The sequence below is a fragment of the Myxocyprinus asiaticus genome, chromosome 32 (genome assembly GCF_019703515.2).
Source record: "Myxocyprinus asiaticus isolate MX2 ecotype Aquarium Trade chromosome 32, UBuf_Myxa_2, whole genome shotgun sequence".
NCBI classification, from domain to species: domain Eukaryota; kingdom Metazoa; phylum Chordata; class Actinopteri; order Cypriniformes; family Catostomidae; genus Myxocyprinus; species Myxocyprinus asiaticus.
In genome coordinates, this window is record NC_059375.1 from 11,949,570 (window position 1) to 11,968,585 (window position 19,016).

The 19,016-nt window shown below is 36.0% G+C and overlaps 2 protein-coding genes across 2 annotated transcripts in view; one reads left to right on the forward strand and one right to left on the reverse strand.

Annotated features, from left to right (window-relative positions):
* On the forward strand, positions 1 to 18,447 carry fra10ac1 (FRA10A associated CGG repeat 1). The gene is made up of 14 exons (XM_051667428.1): positions 1 to 67; positions 1,535 to 1,611; positions 1,937 to 2,029; positions 2,115 to 2,160; positions 3,689 to 3,765; positions 3,946 to 4,029; positions 4,146 to 4,230; positions 4,359 to 4,404; positions 10,666 to 10,779; positions 11,502 to 11,544; positions 11,643 to 11,773; positions 12,654 to 12,695; positions 13,202 to 13,295; positions 13,443 to 18,447. Exons 1-14 carry the CDS (start codon positions 29 to 31, stop codon positions 13,483 to 13,485), a joined length of 1,014 nt encoding a protein of 337 aa, XP_051523388.1. The 5' UTR covers positions 1 to 28; the 3' UTR covers positions 13,486 to 18,447.
* pde6c (phosphodiesterase 6C, cGMP-specific, cone, alpha prime) overlaps positions 18,371 to 19,016 on the reverse strand; it is a 10,194-nt gene continuing 9,548 nt past the window's right edge. The window contains exon 22 of the mRNA XM_051667427.1: positions 18,371 to 18,513. Coding sequence (XP_051523387.1) covers positions 18,461 to 18,513 — 53 coding nt within the window. The 3' untranslated portion in view covers positions 18,371 to 18,460. The remainder of the gene's footprint in view (positions 18,514 to 19,016) is intronic.

The following is a 19,016-nucleotide window of genomic DNA, read 5'->3' on the forward strand; positions in this document are numbered from 1 at the left end:
TGTAAGATTCAGCGGCATGTAAACACAGATGAGCGACATGGACCAAACTGCTCTAGATCTTGTTAAGGTGCTTATAATTCACAATTTAACTACCATTATAGCTTGGTAAAACTGTCAATTCTGTACACGAATCAAGGAGATAGATTTAATTTGCCTTTGCGATAGTTTGCTATTTACGATTTAAAAAATAAGCATTCATTTGTTTCAATATATCGCACGTAAATGATTTATGGCACATTATTTTGTCCGTATTTAGTCTTTGAGAGCTGTGTAGCATTATTAATAATAATTCTTAAACAAAATGCGTGCTTTAAATCATATATATATATATATATATATATATATATATATATATATATATATATATAAATTGTAGAATAACTAACAATAGCTTTTTATTTACCTCGATAATGGAATATACAGTAATTTGTACAAATAATACATTTTGTTTTATGTTATACAATTGATCAAATAAATGAGTGTCGACCATGCTCTGTGACTTTATCTAATTTTATTTAATTTGACTATTACAAGTCAAATTATCCCAGATGTGTATGACTTTCTTTCTTCTGCAGAACACAAACGAAGATTTTTAGAAGAATATCTCAGCTCTGTAGGTCCATACGATGCAAGTGAATGGTGACCAGAGCTTTCAAGCTCCAAAAATCACATAAAGGCAGTATAAAAGTAATCATTACATTTCCAGTGGTTTAATATATGTCTTCTGAAGCAATGCAAGCACTTTGGGTGAGAAACAATTGTTTAATATATCCACTTACACTCTGAGAATGTGAAAGTGAAAATGGAGATTTATAGTAAAAAAAGGACTTAAATATTGTTCTGTTTCTCACCTACACACATTATATCACTTTTGAAGACATTGATGAAACCACTGGAGTCTTATGGATTACGTTTACTATGACTGTCTTTGCTTTTTGGAGCTTGAAAGGTCTGGTCACCATTCACTTGTATTGTATGGACCTACAGAGCTGTCTTCTTAAAATCTTTGTTTGTGTTCTGCAGAAGAAAGAAAGTCATACACATCTGGAATGGCACGAGGGTGAGTAAATGATGAGAGAATTTTCATTTTTGGGTGAACTCTGCCTTTAAGTCTTGTTAGATCACTTAAGTTTATTTCATGGGTCTAGTTATTAAGTGCAATTTGTCTAAAACTACATTTTTAGAGTCAGAACTGACCTTCGCAATTTGTAGATTGCAGCCTTTGACACAGGTGTTGTATTACCTGTGATGTGCTGAAGTGGCATCATGGAAGCTGACTCACATAAAGATCACTAAGTACTCTCCCTCTTTGCTGTGCTCAGCTGGTTCACCTTTCCATTTCTTGTCCTACTCATGCAGTCTTCCTCCCTTTTTGCCCATGAACTTCTTGGCATTGTATCATTGTTAAAAAATCTAGTACTTTATTACAAAACTAAACAATAATCTGCTATTGTTGGTGGTTGCTTCAGTGATGTTTGTGTGATTGTTATCCTTTTGTGGTACAATAGTAATACTGTGTTGTGCTCTGTGTTAGGTGCATGGAGGTGGAGGGTATGACTCTGACTTCAGTGATGATGATGGTGGAGGACTGTCCAAACATGGACAGAATAGGTGAGATTTTGTATCGTATCACTAATCAAAGAGTACTATGATATTACCATGATTTTTGGGCATGTAAATACATTGCAATTATTCACAGCAAGTACCACGGTATTATTATCTGATACATCACTGTTCCATGGTACTATTACAGTACTTATTGTAAGGGATATTTGATGATGAAAGCAAGTACAGATCCCATGCATTTTTGCTCATCTGTAAGATGAATAAAATATTTTTGAGCGATTGTTCTGAGAAATGTATTAAAATAATCTACTTAGAATAAATTGTTGGTGCATTAATCAAAGCGCTAGTTCTCTTGTGTGTTTGATTTTAGGGCAGGTGAAGATGATCTGTTAGAGAAGCCATTCCAGAAAGGAAAACACACTAAGTTGGCCAATAAAAATGTCGCTGCCTCTGAATGGGACAGGTATAAGCAACATCCATCAAAAATAGTCAATTCCTCCAAGTCTGGTTTGAGTGTTTCCTAAAACAAATGTTATGTTTCCTGACAGAGAGGAAGCCAGAAACCGACGGCAACACCTGATATCGATGAATGCTGTATCCTATTTATATTTTTTAGTTTTGTAGTTTTTGAAAAGCTGGGTATTTCTTTGTTGTTCAGCGAGAACATTTGAATTAACCCTTGTGTTGTTCGTTTGTGCTAACACCTTTTGTGTTCCTGGTCAAAAATGACCGGCCCACTAAGATTGTTAATAAATCTCTCATATTTCATATATTATCCCAAGATATTGCATTAGATCTTTTTGTCAAGTTCTTTTTTAGTAATTTTGATATTTTTTGAACATATTTAAAAAAATATATGTTTTATTGATAGAAGGATTCACTGAACTGAGCTTATGCTGGGCTAGTTGGGGGCACTCCCTGCAAAAAAAATAATACTAATAATAAAAATAAATATGTAATAAATTAATAGCCACTTGCTTGATCTAAACAAAATAGGTGTCATTTTTAAGCTTACAATCTGGACTTTACAATGCATATCTTATCAATTCTTAAAGTATACTTTTTAATTTGCTGACAAATTGGAACTGATTTATTTTCATAATTTGCACATTTGTTATCAACATTTATATTCAGAGTTAGTAAAAATATTCAAAAAAGGTTATATATCGTTGGAAAATGTAAAATGTTTTGAGAAAAATTTTTCACATAGAGGCCAAACTACAGTGAGTATTAGTGTATACAAAATTCCCACCGACACACATAAATAGTGTCTTTGTCATGTTTTTCCTTATTACTTCCTGAAACATACATAGACAATGACATATCTTAACTTAAAGCAGACTATATTGATTCAAACAAGCCCAAACACAACATAATATGATAAGTAGATCTTGAAATATTCCTCAAAGAGTGTACATGAAAAGACGATGCACAAAAGGGCGCACAACACACGTAGTGTGTGTGTGTGTGTGTGTGTGTGTGTGTGTGTGCACATGTCCGAGGACATTGTGTGTGCAAACACACATCCACATACACCGATCAGCCACAACATTAAAACCACCTGCCTAATATTGTGTAGGTCCCCCTCATGCCGCCAAAACAGAGCCAACCTGCATCTCAGAATAGCATTCTGAGATGATATTCTTCTCACCACAGTTGTACAGAGCGGTTATCTGAGTTACCATAGACTTTGTCAGCTCGAACCAGTTTGGCCATTCTCTGTTGACCTCTCTAATCAACAAGGCATTTTCGTCCACAGAACTGCCCCTCACTGGATGTTTTTTGTTTTTGGCACCATTCTGAGTAAATTCTAGAGACTGTTGTGTGTGAAAATCCCAGGAGATCAGCAGTTACAGAAATACTCAAACCAGCCCATCTTTAGACAAAGATATTGAAAAAGACAATTTAATAATATGTTAAAAAAAAAAATATTAGTTGAATAGAATTTGAGATTGAAAGGTATGTTAGAAGAGTAGCTGCATCATGCTGGCCTGCTAAAAGTGCAATTTTAGTAACATTTGACCATTATAAGCTATTTATAAAGCTGATGGCAATTTTTCCCAGTCCAAGCACTGCTATGTTCTTTTAAGTGGTAAAGAAATCCTTGACAGCATTTTGTAAGTTTGAACGCCACAAGAAGTTTGTCAGTGACTACATTCTGTACTATGGAGGGAAGATTGATGACTTCAGACGATCCATGTAAGAAATTCACTTTGTTCACCTTCTAGAGAAACACTGTAGCATTAAAACTATTCAAATTAAATGAAGTGGTATATTGAAAAAAATATATGTTCTCATTTCCCAGGTTAATGTTCCGAGAAAACTTTAAGTAAGGCATTCATAGTTTGATTTGCACCTAATGAATTTGTCCATACGCAGGTCTAAAGATAAGACAGATCTGGATGTGGTAAGAGAAAACCACCGTTTTCTCTGGAGAGAGGAAGATGAGGAGGATATGACATGGTAATGTCTGCCCATCTGTATTTGGTTTTAATTTCAACATTCAACATTATTTATGTGCCTTTCTGTAATGCTAATCTCTGTACTGTGACCCTAAAAAAAAGTTTCTGAAATTTCAGGGAGAAAGAGCTTGCAAAGAAGTACTACGATAAGCTTTTCAAGGAGTACTGTATTGCAGACCTCAGCAGATACAAAGAAAATAAGGTTTGCTTTTTCTTGATGTTTCTTCTCTGTTAGGCTAAATATCTTTTCAGACATTTAAATCAAAATATTAAAAGCTCTTTTCATTTGCACAGTTACTGAATTAGAATTTTTGTATTTTCTTTTACCAGTTTGGATTTAGGTGGCGGATTGAAAATGAAGTTATGTCTGGAAAAGGTAAATGGAGAATATTTTTTACTGCTATTTACACCGTGTAATTTTGGTTACATTATTATGAACAAAAAAGTATACCAAACAATATTGTCCTCAGCCACTAGGTGGTGATGCAGTTTTACCTTGTGTAAAACTTTGTTTTTGGAGCTTTGAAGAGCAAGGGTGCTGTGCACTGTTCAAACATAACCATTACAATTTCAAAACAAAACCTGTTTTAGGCCTGTTCTGTTCCGACTGGAATCTAAAGCTGTCAATATGATATGAAGTCTTGAAAAGGTTCAGAATGAAAACCTAAATGATTTTAGCAAGCATCGCCATTACTGTTTCTCATATTTAGGGTCAGGGATATGAACAAACCGTAAGCGATCTGATTTGGCGGACAATAAAATCAATCCCATAGATATATAAAATACCCCATAGACTTACATTGAAGGAGGGACACGAGCCATATCTAAGGACCAGAATATCATAGAGACTTGGGGGTGGACCCTTTTGAACTGAGCTGGTAAGCAATTGCCTAACAACCACCACATGAAGTGTTCTTCAAAAAGTTAATTAATTAATAAAATTCACACATTTACTTTAAGTTGATTAAGAATAATTAAATTAATACATGTATATAAATTAAATACAAATTTAAATAGGTGTCATTTAAACATTTTATTATTGTTTAATTATTAATTATTTATTATTAATATGATACAATTTTTATGGAAATATGCTGTATGTTGTATGATAGCATGTATATGTGTCATTCATACTAAAAAACATCAAACATATTATTTCAGCAATAAAAAACAAGAGGGCATGCTATATTGTGAATATAGTCATGCTGTACGTTGTGCCTAATGACGCCCTTCTACCATGACCATATTCACAATATGGCACAGCCTCGGGTGCCTTATTGCTTTTATAAAATGGTTACCACATGAAAAATATTTAGGACACAAATGTTTATTATTATTATTATTAGGGATGCATTGGTGTATCAGCTGCTGATACACCAATGCATTTATCAGCCAATTATTGACCAATATTTAAACCATTGGCAAATTGGTTTTAAGCATGAAAATGCCGATATAATTAATTATCATCACACTTTGTTAAAACTCTGTGAATTCAAATGCACAATCCAGAAATAATGAGAGCCACACAATGTAGAAGGGTTAGCACTCCTAAGAACATGTAATATTTAATTATTAATCATTCTCGTTCTCACACTAATGAGGAAAACATTTTGTTAAAGAGGTAACAATTGTGAAAGCGGCACTTGTACCTATACATGATGAGGTTAAACCATCAAAAACGCTTTGAAACCACCAAACTTTGACATTGGTATGGTACCCATTAAGGCTGAACGATTGCTTCAGTTAGTGCTTCAGTCAGCATTATGTAAGCAAGCGGCACCCTCTAGCGGTGTGTATGGCATTATCTATTATACCACAATAGAACATAAAAGGGCGTTTTGTTCCTTTGGTAACTTTTTATTTTTCCTTGATGTGGTTGACATTTTTCTATTTATCTTTCATTGTGGCTCTCTTTAAAATTTTGACCTGTCAAGTGTTCAACAGATCCAATCCATGTTCAATGCAAATTATTTATTTTTAGAACAATAAAAAGCTTTTATACCTCTTTGTACATTTTTAAAACATAATTTCTGAGCAAAACAGTGATCCGATGACAAAATAAGGTAAGTTGAAAATATTGTATTGGTCAATAGTTTTTAGTTAAAATCGGTCAAAATTGGTCAAAAATGTTCATATTGGTGCATCCTAATTATTATTTTTATTTTTAAATCATTAAATGCCCTTCTTCTATTAAAAGATGTAGTCCCGACAAATAAATAAACCGTATGCACAAGTTGCTATGCAAGAAAAATAACAATATACAAAGTGAAACAAAAAGAAGCTTGGTGATGAGGTCATAGTTTTGCTTTTGACTAATCAGCATCCAGGACCAGCTATCTGTTTTAGATGTTTTATAATAAAAACTTCAGTACAGTAGTTATTTAAATTTCATCCCATTTTAATTACAATTAAAAATTTACATTTGAATTACAATTCTGCATTCAGTTTTGTACCTCAGTTCAAATTCAATTCAAATTCTTAAGTTGAATTGGAATTTAAAAGACATTCTAAATTCAAATTTGAATAGCACACAGCCCTGCTATTTTATGTAACTAAAACCAATGACATTGAATAATGTTGTTTCTGGGTCACGGTTCATGGTTATAGTATGTTATCTAAGTAGGTAAATAAGGTTGAAGTGCGTTAATAATTTTCCCAATCAGCAAATTTTACACAAAGAAATGGGCAGATCAATGAAGAGGCCTTTAATTGACTGATGAAAAGATCACAGGCTCTTTCACACTTGTGTTTGGAGCATGTGACAGAAGAGCAAAGTACTTCTATCTGACTGAGTCACAGACCGTATGCCATCCAGCATCACTTGAACCCTGAGCCGCTGATTAACCATGTAAAGCTGATGGCATGACGCAACACTCACACACATACGTAAACTCTGGCGTCACAGAAATCACAACACCAAAAAATATATATATATGCTGGAAACTAAAACAACAATATAATATAACATGATATTGCACTTTAGTGAAGATTGTGATTCATTGGTAATAATGTGATGGACAGACCAAAAATCTTATAGATTTACATTTAAGCAGAGACCCAAACCATATCTAAGGACCAGAATGTTATATAGACTTGGGAGTGGACTTTGTTGACTTGGATCCATAAGGAACCACCCTAGCAGCCCCCCAAACACACTATCAGTGGTTTTGGCCTGGCAGACGATAAAACGGGTAAAAAAATCCCACAGACTTGCATTATAGTAGGAACCCAGGCCATATTGGTGGGCTCTTTTCACTTGGGCCAGTTTGCAACCACCTAGCAACCACCCAGGACACCTTAGCAATCACACTGAAACGCCCTTGCACCCACCCACAACACCCTAGCATCATGGTTGTGAGTTTTGCACGGGTAAGAAAATGTATGTCTAATGCAAGTCAAAGGTAGAAAATAAGTAGTTGGATACATGTTGCGTGCCAAGGCACTTTTCAGTAACAGCCCTACTGACTTTCTGTTTGTAAGTATAGCTGAGGGATAGTTTAACAGGTCCCCTGAGAAGATTTGTCATGAGGAGTTCCAATCTGCTGGTAATTATTTTACATTTAAACATGAGGCCATCCCTGATACTCCTAATGAGGGTTAACCCCGATGCGTTTTGTCATTTCTCCAAAGACTCTGTTTTTCAGCTTCAGTGCTGCTCACGCGAGCTTAATTGCAGAGGTCTGAGTTGCATGTACGTCATCAGAGAGACGGGGTAATTGGGCATCTCTATAATCTGCATGTGCAACGTGAGGTTGTTGTTACCTCAGTCACTCTCTCGCTGTGCCACAAGATCATTGAACAGCCATGTTAAAGCTCAATAAACAAAGAAATAAAGGAAAATGGCAATCTTACACAACAGGTTCGCTTATCATAGTGTCCAAGTTGGACCCATTTTATCAAAGGTCATGAAATTGTCAATACCATGCAGGCATGTGACTAAAACATTGAGTGTCCTCAATACCTAACACTCTGTTTTCAGTCAGAGTCACTCGGGACAGTGTTTCTTAACTGGTTTTGCTTTACATTGGAACAAGGTAAAAAAAAAAAAAAAAAAGCCTTTTGGAGAAAATTCATAATAACCGTTCTGTTTGGGTAAAAAAAGACCCGATAGAGTACAGTAGATATACAGCAAAAGTTAGAGCTTTTTATAAACAAATTATTTAGCTATCCTAAGAATGCACAATTATATAGTTAGTTGAATTTTACCCACCAATGAGGAACCGCTGACTTAAGACATTGCCCGTAAAACAAGTTTTTTAAGAACTCCAGATGGTAACATCAGTTAGTAGCAGACAGTAATATCAGTTGGTGTCAACTGAAGGTAAAGTTTGATGGGCTCAAAGTGATCAGGTAGTTGCCAGTGCTGTTCCAGACGGCACACCGTGAGAGGTGTGGGAAGCCTGGCAGAAAAACTCCCTGATGACGCAAATTTTTTCCCTGGGCCAATCTGGAGGATCCCCTTGTACTGTAAGCCTGCTGGAGCTAATGTGAGCTCACTGATAGCTGAGGTAAAATGCTGTTCAGGCCAAGGCTATAGGAGGAGAGAGGCTTCTGATGCATCTGCTTTGCTCTCTGTCTCTCTCACTGATAGGGAATAGCAATTTCTTGTCAATAAGGCCAACAGTATCAAGTCAAGTCAAAGTTTATTTATCAAATGCGTAACAATACAGCATGCATCAGTAATTGCTGGCAATGAAATGTGGAATCTGCAAGCTCCGGAGAAAAAGAAAAGAGAAAGAATCATAGATAAAAGATTAGTAAGTTAAAAGTAATTTTTAAAGTAATATTTGGGTAATAAGCTGGACAAAAATGAGGTGAAACTTACAATATAAATAAATATAAATGTACACATATGTTAAGGTATAAAATTATGAAATTATAAAATGCTTCTGTAATCTCACAGTGAATTTGGGTGAAATTCGGTTGAAAGATCGGTTCTAAGCTGAAATCAAAGTCTGTGCTTACCGAAATTTTAACCACTTCCCCCAGTGGCCGAAGTGGGAAGTGTTTTCGAATGTATGGGCATGTGTGTGCTCTAGTTTCCTGGCACCAAAGTGGCACCAAAAACGATTATGTAAAACAATCACCAGGAATGGATATTTTATTACCTTTACACCCAAACTTTACACTAAGCCTAACCGTTAGTGGAATAAAAGTAATCTTTTAGTGCAAAAATGCAACCTCCGAATCGTTCTCATCAGCTGTGTCACGTTTTGGAGGCTGTTTGCTCCGGAGGTTGCGGTTGTCGGCCGCATACGTCACAGAGGCTGTCTCATTTCAGAAAAGCAAGTAGGACACTCTGAATGAATGCAGCCTTCGAATGCGACCTTCTTTCACAGGAATTCGGAGGATGCAAGATGTGGATTCTTCATTGGCATGTAATGCAAGTAATGTTAATTCAGGAGAAAAATATATAAAATGTAAAATTATAATACTATACACTCACTGAGCACTTTATTAGGTACACCTGGACACCTACATAATAATGCGATTATCTAATTAGCCAATCGTGTGGCAGCAGTGCAATGCATAAAATCATGCAGATACAGTTCAGGAGCTTCAGTTAATGTTCACATCAACCATCAGAATGGGGAAAAAATGTGATCTCATTGATTTTGACAGTGGCATGATTGTTGGAGCCAGATGGGTTGGTTTGAGTATTTCTGTAACTGCTAATCTCCTGGGATTTTCATGCACAACAGTCTCTAGAGTTTAATTAGAATGGTGCCAAAAACAGAAAGCATTCAGTGAGCGGCAGTTCTGCGAAAAGAAATGCTTGTTGATGAGAGAGGTCAACGGAGAATGGTTAGACTGGTTCTAGCTGACAGAAAGACTATGGTAACTCATATAACCACTCTGTACAATTGTAGTGAGCAGAATAGCATCTCAGAATGCACAACATGTCAAACCTTGAGGCGGATGGGCTACAACAGCAGAAAACCATGTCGGGCACTTTATTAGGACCATAGTTATAAAGTAAATATAAAAGTTCAGCCGCAAAATCGTGATAACTCTCCTAAAGTTTACTTCAGATATTCTCCTCTCACTCCAAAAGCGCTTGTGCTTTGTCTTTGGAGCAATTTGTGCTGTCATAGCAACCATGATACATTCTGTTTCTGTTTGTCCTATGAAGGCCATCTAGTTTAAACAACGCTAATTCCAAAATAAGGATGCTCTGCATAATGAGACACACATTGTGGGAATGCGATTACTTCCTGGTTTCCACGGGACCAGAACCTGCGTCTCTGAGGCTGCTCACGTAATGCACTATCAGTAGCGCCACAGGGAAAGGTAAACACATTTGAATCAATGCAGAAATGTCTGATGGGGGATGGCGCTTGTCAGTAACTCAGCAGAATGGGGTCAATGTCATGGTACCGGAACATGTCAACTTCTTGTATGATCATGTTGCACCAACAGTGCACGCCAGCTAAGCCTTTTATGCAGGCATTAAGCAGGCTTCTCAATGCCTGCTCTCCCAGTTGTCTCTTAGATTGTGAGCAGATCAAAGTTAGTCATCGCCAATTTGTTGTCATTACCTAATTATTGTAAAAAATGGATTCTGGAGATTCAATTTGGGCCTACATATCTGTCATGTATCTGTGCGTTTCACATGTGGTCATCCTGTATCACACAGGCCAGTTCCTCTGCGGCAACAAACGCTGTGAGAACAAGGAGGGCCTGAAAAGCTGGGAGGTGAATTTTGCCTATGTGGAGCAGGGAGAGAAGAGGAATGCCCTGGTGAAACTACGTAAGTGCCACAGTTGCGCCAACCATGTGGCTGTCTAATATTTGCATGCTGTAATCCCTTCCACTCACAGGACACTAAGGTATCTTAATTTAGGAAAGACCATGTCTGTATTTGCGTGACTGCTTAATTTTTACTGCTTGATGTGTTTTAGATGAACGAAGCACGCTACCTTACCTCAAGTGGCAATGTTGCAGAAATACATAAAAATACCTTTTACATAAACTTTAATAGACTTACTAAATTGCAAGTATAGATACAGTAACTATACTTACTAACTTACTACAGTGGGAGCCAAAAGTCAGAGACTACAATTAAAAACTGGGATTCAATATCCAATTTGAAAAATGGAAAAATAATATTCTATATCATTAATCTTATAAACCAATTTGTGATAATGGCCATGTTAATTTCTTTATACAAAAAGTCAGATGTCCTTGCTTCCATTGAAGCACACAAGATGCTCTTTGGGACATTCTCAGACCATACTGGGATAACATGGATCATCAGGTTTTGCACAAACTTGTGGAGTTCATTGAGTCCAAGTGCATGCAGAATTTTCACAAGTGGTCTCAGACTTTTGGACCCCATTGTATATTGTTTACATTGTGCTATAATTCTGCTCTATGTACTGGCCAAGTTTTTGGCAAAACCAACATTGATAAGGCATGTAAAATACTGCAATTTGACCTAAAAATATGAAAAATCATCACATTGTTTTCAAGGTCTGTGCCCAGAGTGCTCCTTCAAACTCAATTATCATCATAAGTAAGAATATTCAACCATTTTAAAACACAATTGCATGTTCAGATATCCTTAGACTGTCCGTAGACTTTGTCACTTAAATCCTATGTTATCTTTTTCAGGAGAAAGGAAGTTATAGTTAAGAAGAGACGGCGATCGAAAGAGACTGTGGAACAGTCAAATAAATCCAAGTCGGCCCACTCCAGAAAGAGTAAACGCAAAGACAAACGGAAACACAAAAAGAGGCGCAAAGGCAAGATTCGTTTATCTTGATTTGATTACATTTTTTTTAAACTGGTCGAAGGTTTTGTTAGCAAAAGTGTTGGGTGTATCTGATTACAAATTGATTCATTATTGTAATCTGATTACTTTTTTTAGAAAAAAATTACATTTTAAGTTCTTGTAATCAGATTACAGTTACTTTCAATTAAAGTAATTACTTTTAAGTACATTACTTGCGCTAAAGTAATATGTGTAATACATTTAAAATATTAATTCATATGTATGTCTGTTATCATTTCTGTGACAGTGAATGAGGAGGAAATATAAACATTTTGAATTTGAGCGGAAAACCAAAAACTTGTCTTGGAAAAAAGATTTAGAAAGTAACTTAAAAGTAAAATAATTAGTAATGTGATTACATTTTGGATGAAGTAATCAGTAAAGTAATCTGATTAAATTTTTTAGGGAAGCAATTTGTAGTGGATTACTTATTTTGAGTAACTTACCCAACACTGATTAGCAAGGTATTGCAATTTCAGACCAAGCCTCAAACATTTCCAAGATGTGGCTTGTACAATGCGGTTTAAATAACTTTGACATATTTTTGTGGTGTTGTTCTGTATTCATGTTCAAGTTTGACGTGCAATGTCATGTCCATAACATGTCCATAGCTGTCATGGATAATGATTTAAGGAGTGGCTATCCTAAAGTAGATTAAGCACTGTTTTATTGGGCGGAAAATTTCACAATGAAATTTTGTGTCAGGACTTAAACCACACCATAATACCAATAATACGGGCAAACATCCACAACACCCTAGCATTGTGTTAGCGAGTTTTGTACGGGCAAGCGGCCCTCACATTTTATTCCGAAAATGTACAAACCTAGTGAAACTCATTTCTTCTCTACAGAGTATTCTTCAAGTTCAGGGGAGTCCCAAGGATCAGATAAAGGTATGTTACTCCACTACCTTCACCACCCCACCTTTTCTCTCTCCCCTAAAAATGACTGACCATCATCTAATACCCTGAATGCACTCAATACACCTGAAATATTTGTCAAATATAGCTTGGCCAGCTCCTGTATTCAGAGCAAATCTAATATAACATTTGATGGTGTATGTGCATGCTCTGAGAAGTTCCAGACTAGTTAGTAGTGTTTACTATGGCAAGCATCACTATACTTCGGGGTTTATTGAAATCCCTAACCCTAAATATTAAACTTTGGTGCCTAACTCGTCTGCACCATTTGGACTACAGGCTTAATGATACCACAAATCATGCGGCTTGTTGAGGAGAAGAGTGCTAGTACTTTACCAGAACACCCTAGTATCCACATAGGAAAATCAACTCAAGTTTTGCAACACTAACATTTTCTTAAAATGTAAAAATCATGTTCTTTTACCACAGTACTTTCATCAGTCTTAAATCCTATGAGTCTAATGCACTATATTTTCTAGGCGCAGAGAGTGAAGAGGAGGAGGAAGAAGAAGAGGGGCCTTCAGAATCAGAGCACTGGAAGGGCCCAGCCCCTGCTGTGGAGGAGAAGTCACGGTGAGTCCCATTTAATTTTCACTATGATATATTGTTGTGCCATGTTGAGTGCACGTGTGAGGGAATATTTTTCTAAAGCTTCTAAATGCTGAGAAATTTTTTCTTCGGACCACACTGAGAAACCGGATGTGTCTGTTTCTCTTTCAGGGAGGAAGAGTTTGACGAGTATTTTGAAGACATGTTTCTCTGAGTGTAGGAAAAGAAGATCCCATCATGTTGTTGTCTTTTGTACTTTTATGCTTTTGTACAGTATAGTATAGTTTGACAAAAAGTTGGCAGTTTTGTTTTTTGTAATTCTTTTTATTTTTTGTCTCACTTGGCCTCATTCATGAAACACGAGCAGAATTATTTTCTTTGTAAATCCATACGTAAATTGTAGCAGCAGTTTACATAAGATGGTTTTACGAACAATTTACGCAAATTCGTTCTGCACATGTAAAGTGTTTGTAAAACCATTCATGCATAATTTTGTGGATTCAATTCAGTGTGACATTTAATAAGAATGGTTTTAAGGATGATTTACACAGATTTGTTCAGAGATTCATTAAATTCAGTTTAGTTAAGAATGGTTTTACAAACATTTAAAGCTAATTCTTTCTGCACTTTAAAGCATTCGTTAAACCATTAGTGCATAATTTGTCGCTTTCAATTCAATTTACAGCCGATTTACACAGATTTGTTCAGAGATTCTTTCGATACATGCAATGCAATTCAAATTATATAAGAATTGTTTTACTAGCGATTTACGCAAATTCATTCTGCACATGTAAAGCATTCGTAAAACCATTCATGCAAGTCACTTTCAATTAAATTTACAGATAATTTACACAGATTTTTTAAAGAGATTTATTCAATTCAATGCAATACAATTCATTTTACATAAGAATGGTTTTACGAACATTTACACAAATTCGTTCTGCATGTGTAAAGCGTTGGTAAAACCATTCATGCATAATTTTTCACATTCAGTTAAATTTATAGACGATTTACACCAAGAATCTTTCAGAGATTCATTCAATGCAATGCAATTAGTTTTACATAAGAATGGTTTTATGAACGATTTACGCAAATTCGTTCTGCACATGTAAAGTGTTTGTAAAACCATTAATGCATAATTTGTGACATTCAATACCATTTACTTATGATATACACAGAGATTCTTTCAGAGATTCATTCAATGCAATGCAATTCAATTTACATAAGAATGGTTTTATGAACAATTTACACAAATTCGCTCTGTACGTGTAAAGTGTTCGTAAAACCATTCATGCATAGTTTGTCACATTCAATTCAATTTACTGATGATTTACACAGAGAATCTTTCAGAGTTTTTTCAATCCAGTGAAATGCAATTCAGTTTACATAAGAATGGTTTTAAGAACGATTTACGCAAATTCGTTCTGCACGTGTAAAGTGTTCATAAAAACATTCATGCATAGTTTGTCGCATTCAGTTCAATTTAAACAGATTCTTTCAGAGATTCATTAAATTCAATGTAATGCAATTCAATTTACATAAGAATGGTTTTACGGACGATTTATGTAAATTCACTCTGTACTTGTAAAGAGTTCGTAAACCACTCATGCATAATTTGTCACTTTCAATTCAATTAATAGACTATTTACACAGAGAATCCTTCAGAGATTCATTCAATCCAATGAAATGCAATTCAGTTAACTTAAGAATTGTTATACAAACGATTTACGCAAATTCATCCTGTAGGTGTAAAGTTTTTGTAAAACCATTCATGCATAATTTGTTGCATTTGAATTTTATTTATGGACATTTACACAGAGATTCATTTAGAGATTAATTAAATTCAAAGCAGTTACATTTATGGAACAATGGTTTCACAAACTATTTACACAGTAATGTGTTCTGATTGTGTTTAATGAACGAGGCCCACTATGTTTAGTGGTATGTTTAAGCATTTTATGTTTACCTCTAAATTTACTTTCCAAGTCTGGTGGGTTTCAAAACATTTCATGCATTTATAGGTAAGAGATTAATTGGGGTTCTTTCAAGAAAGACATGGAGTTCATTTAATAATTTTACTGCCTTGCAGTATAGACGACAACAAATTGGGACCCCATAGCAATTTAACTATGTGCTAAGAGTTTACAATCAGAGACTATCAAGAGTGTTTGTATCCCCTGGCACATTGATGACTGTAGATTTACTGCTGAGCTTGTACACATATTCTGCTAATCTTCAAGAGCTTCTGCATGGGAATCATAATACAAATTATACACCATACGTCATTCTCTCAGAGCAAATTCACATGGTCATAATGGACTATCAGACTGTCCCAGGGCACAGCTTAGTCAACAGTAATGGCAGTCAGCCAGTCAATGTGAAGAATCAGTCAGGTCGGGTCAGAGAGCCCTTGTTCCCTCTGGTCCATTAATCAGTGTGTGTAATACGTTTACAAATGTGCAAGTGACCTGTGCATTCATGGTGCAATTTTGTGCTTTCACAAAAAATAAAATGAAGAATAAGGTGTAGTCTACATTGTTATGAAACTTTAAAGACCCCATAAAATCATAATTCAGAGTTTTGAGGCTTTTAGTCCATGTGTGTTGTCCTTGAGGTCATCTATTGCACTCCTAAACATTGACAAAACACCCTTTTCACACACACGTGCATTTAAAAGGTGTCTTTCTCTTTTGTGAAAATGGACCAAAAATATTGATGACTCATCCTGCACTAAACAGGTTTTTGTCCAATTAACTGGTCTCTAGAATAAGACTGTCCCTCCCCTGCAATCGACCAGCAAGTCACTGCAAACATCATTGTTGTGACAAACCTAAAGCCTATTGGCTATTTAAACAAACAGAGACAAGCTCTTCGATATGTCCCAAGCAAATTTCTGGTACAACCGTAAATGTCAACACAGGAGAGAAAAAAGGACTCGTCAAGCTATTTCTGGATTTGTATTGTCAGAAGTTAAAGTGCAAGAAAGCAGCAGTCTTCCATGAAACTTGTGGAGAGAGGGGACATTTGTTTCGGCCCTCAGCCAATTACCTGAGCCTCTTTACCTGGGGATGATCCAGCTTTATTAGGTAATCCCTAGCATGATAGAAAAGTCTATCTAAAAGAAGTCTATCTAAAAGAAGTTCCTGACATGCCCTCCTAACCACCTGATAGATCTAGGCGGTCACCAAGACCTCAAACTAACAGTTGATGTGGTCAGTGATTACTCAAGACTCAGTTAAACTCTGAATAATGTGTTTATTTGTTTACATAACATAATTTTCAGTATCTTATATGTGCGGTAGTATTCAGTCAGTGGATCAAATATCAGTTCCATGCTCACTCAGAAGGATGCATTACATCTTATTGCAATTTTATACACAGAGCGCACAAACCATTAACCTGAGATGGGATTAACTTGCATTTTGGTTATTTCCGTCTGGTCTGGGTTTAGGGGGTTTGACATTTGAATATAGTCACTAGTTCTTGTGAAGACATTTAGACTGCAAAGAACCTGCCGTGGCCCGTTATTTGATTAAAGGCTTTGATCGATTTTTCCAATTCATTGTTGACAAGTGAACGTTGCACAAGGTGTTTTATGTAATTTAGGGTCAAATTTATTAGATTTTAATTTCTGATCAATCTCTCTGGCAGTCATTATGCATAAATGTGTTTGCATCCAATTGCTGTACTGCATGATGTTTTTCCTAAAATGCCATGCCTATTTTTGATATGCTATCTTTTGATATCCAAGTGCATCTGCCAAAATAAGTTAAAATGTTACTGCTGTTGTCAAATTCTCAAAAGATCAGAAAAGAAAACAAAACATGGGACTTCGACCTTACAAACTGTGTTAGTGCCTTCTGCCAGGGGAGATGTCTAAAGGCTCCAGTAGTCTGCTTTAAATAAGCATGGTATTTAAAGATTAAATCTGAGTGAATCTCAGGAGCTGCCTCCCCCTCATCAAAATTAGTTCAGTCCAATCTCCTTAGAGGTTTACACATGCTCAAGTACTGGTTGTTCCCTATCATCTTGTCATACATACAATACAACATAGCAATAATTCAAATGTTTGGTATAAATAAATACCTCTATATAATCAATTGATATTCTATTAAATTATTTATGCTCAATGTTATATTTTCATTAATAAATTATGTCTGAAAACTATGTTTGATGTAAGCTTAGGTGTGAATAAATGATTAAAGAACAAACATCAAAGTTCTGATCATACATTTTCTTCACAGCACCAAATACACAGAATTAGCCACTTAGTTGTGTAGCCTTCTCAGCTTCGTCTTCTTTCAAGCACAAAAAGTATCTTTGAAGGATTCAAAAGTCCTGTGTCGTTCCCATCAAAATACAAATGCAAAAAGCAATTGCAACAAGTAGTAACTCTTGCAGTCAAGAGATGTTAGCCTTTGCAGTGCCATGATCTACCCTTTGAACATTTCATTACAAAGCACTTGCTAACCCACCACAGCTTGTAAAAGCTCATATTCAAGCAAATTGATCCTTGAACTTTAAAGAAATCAACTGATATGTATGAAAAAAAAAAAGAGAAGTCTAAGTGGGGATGAATTCTTAAAGTAAATTCAATTCAAAGCTTCTATGATTTTACAGAGAAGCTAAACACAGCTTGATTCCAGAATTTGTTAAAGATTGCTGATAGATTAGGAAATGTTGCTTAATGTTCTAATTCTTCATCTTTTCCAGTTTAAAGGACATCAAAAGTCTTGAGACAAATAATCAAGTGTTAGGGATTCGAAAAACACACTCCAAATAAGCTCTGACTTAACTACAGAACATTATAACATGTAGGGTTGTGTTTTGGCTACTATATTGTGGCAAATGTAATAGTTGCATATGGCATACTTCCTCCACCGTTGATAGATGTTAATGGTACAGTCAAAGTGAAAAGAACTATTAGGAACGAGCAAGAAATTGTCTATATGGTCAAGATAAGCTGGTTCTCTAGGCTGGCACCCCTTCAGAAAGAGAAACCATGTACGATTCTTCCATTTCTGGTAAATGCCTGCGTGTTCACTTGGAGAAGGTACATCCATGGAATTGAGACAGAAGCAGAGAAAGAAGGAAGCTGGTGAAAACATATGATCAAAGGAGCACGTTTCACCTCCATGTTTGCCAGCCAGCCCAGACTTCTTTGGATCTGGATTTCTGATGGATAATGTTTAAAATATGGTGCAGGTTTTTGACTTTCCATCTCCACCTTCCCCACCAGCAGCTTCAGTGAAAAGAAAAAAAGAGAGTGCAAGAGAAAATAGAGTTACTGCAATAGCCCATGCAGTGTTTGCTCACCAAGGCTATGAGGTCATTTGAGTTTAGCAAAAGGTTAGCCCAAACATCATCATGTCGGTGTTATCATGGACCGTTTCAAATACATTCAAATCTGCTGCTAGTATAACATGAAACAGTAAATTAGCAAGCTAATCATCATATGATGTAAATCATCCCTGCTGAAACACCATCTTAAACCAGTCCAAGGTGGCCTCCCAGCCTGGCCAAGCTTTTTGTTAATTCTGGGCACTAGTCTGCTTGTCAGGAAGGAGACCAGCTAGACCAACTAAAGACCAGCTTGACCATGCTGAGAGATCAGCTACACCTAGGGTTGCCTCCTTCAAAGTAAAAAATAAATAAATACGGGATATCCCCCCTCCAGTTGTGCCATGCGGGGTCGCCATACCCCTTGATTTCACCGTCCGTTTACAAATACGGGACAAATCATGT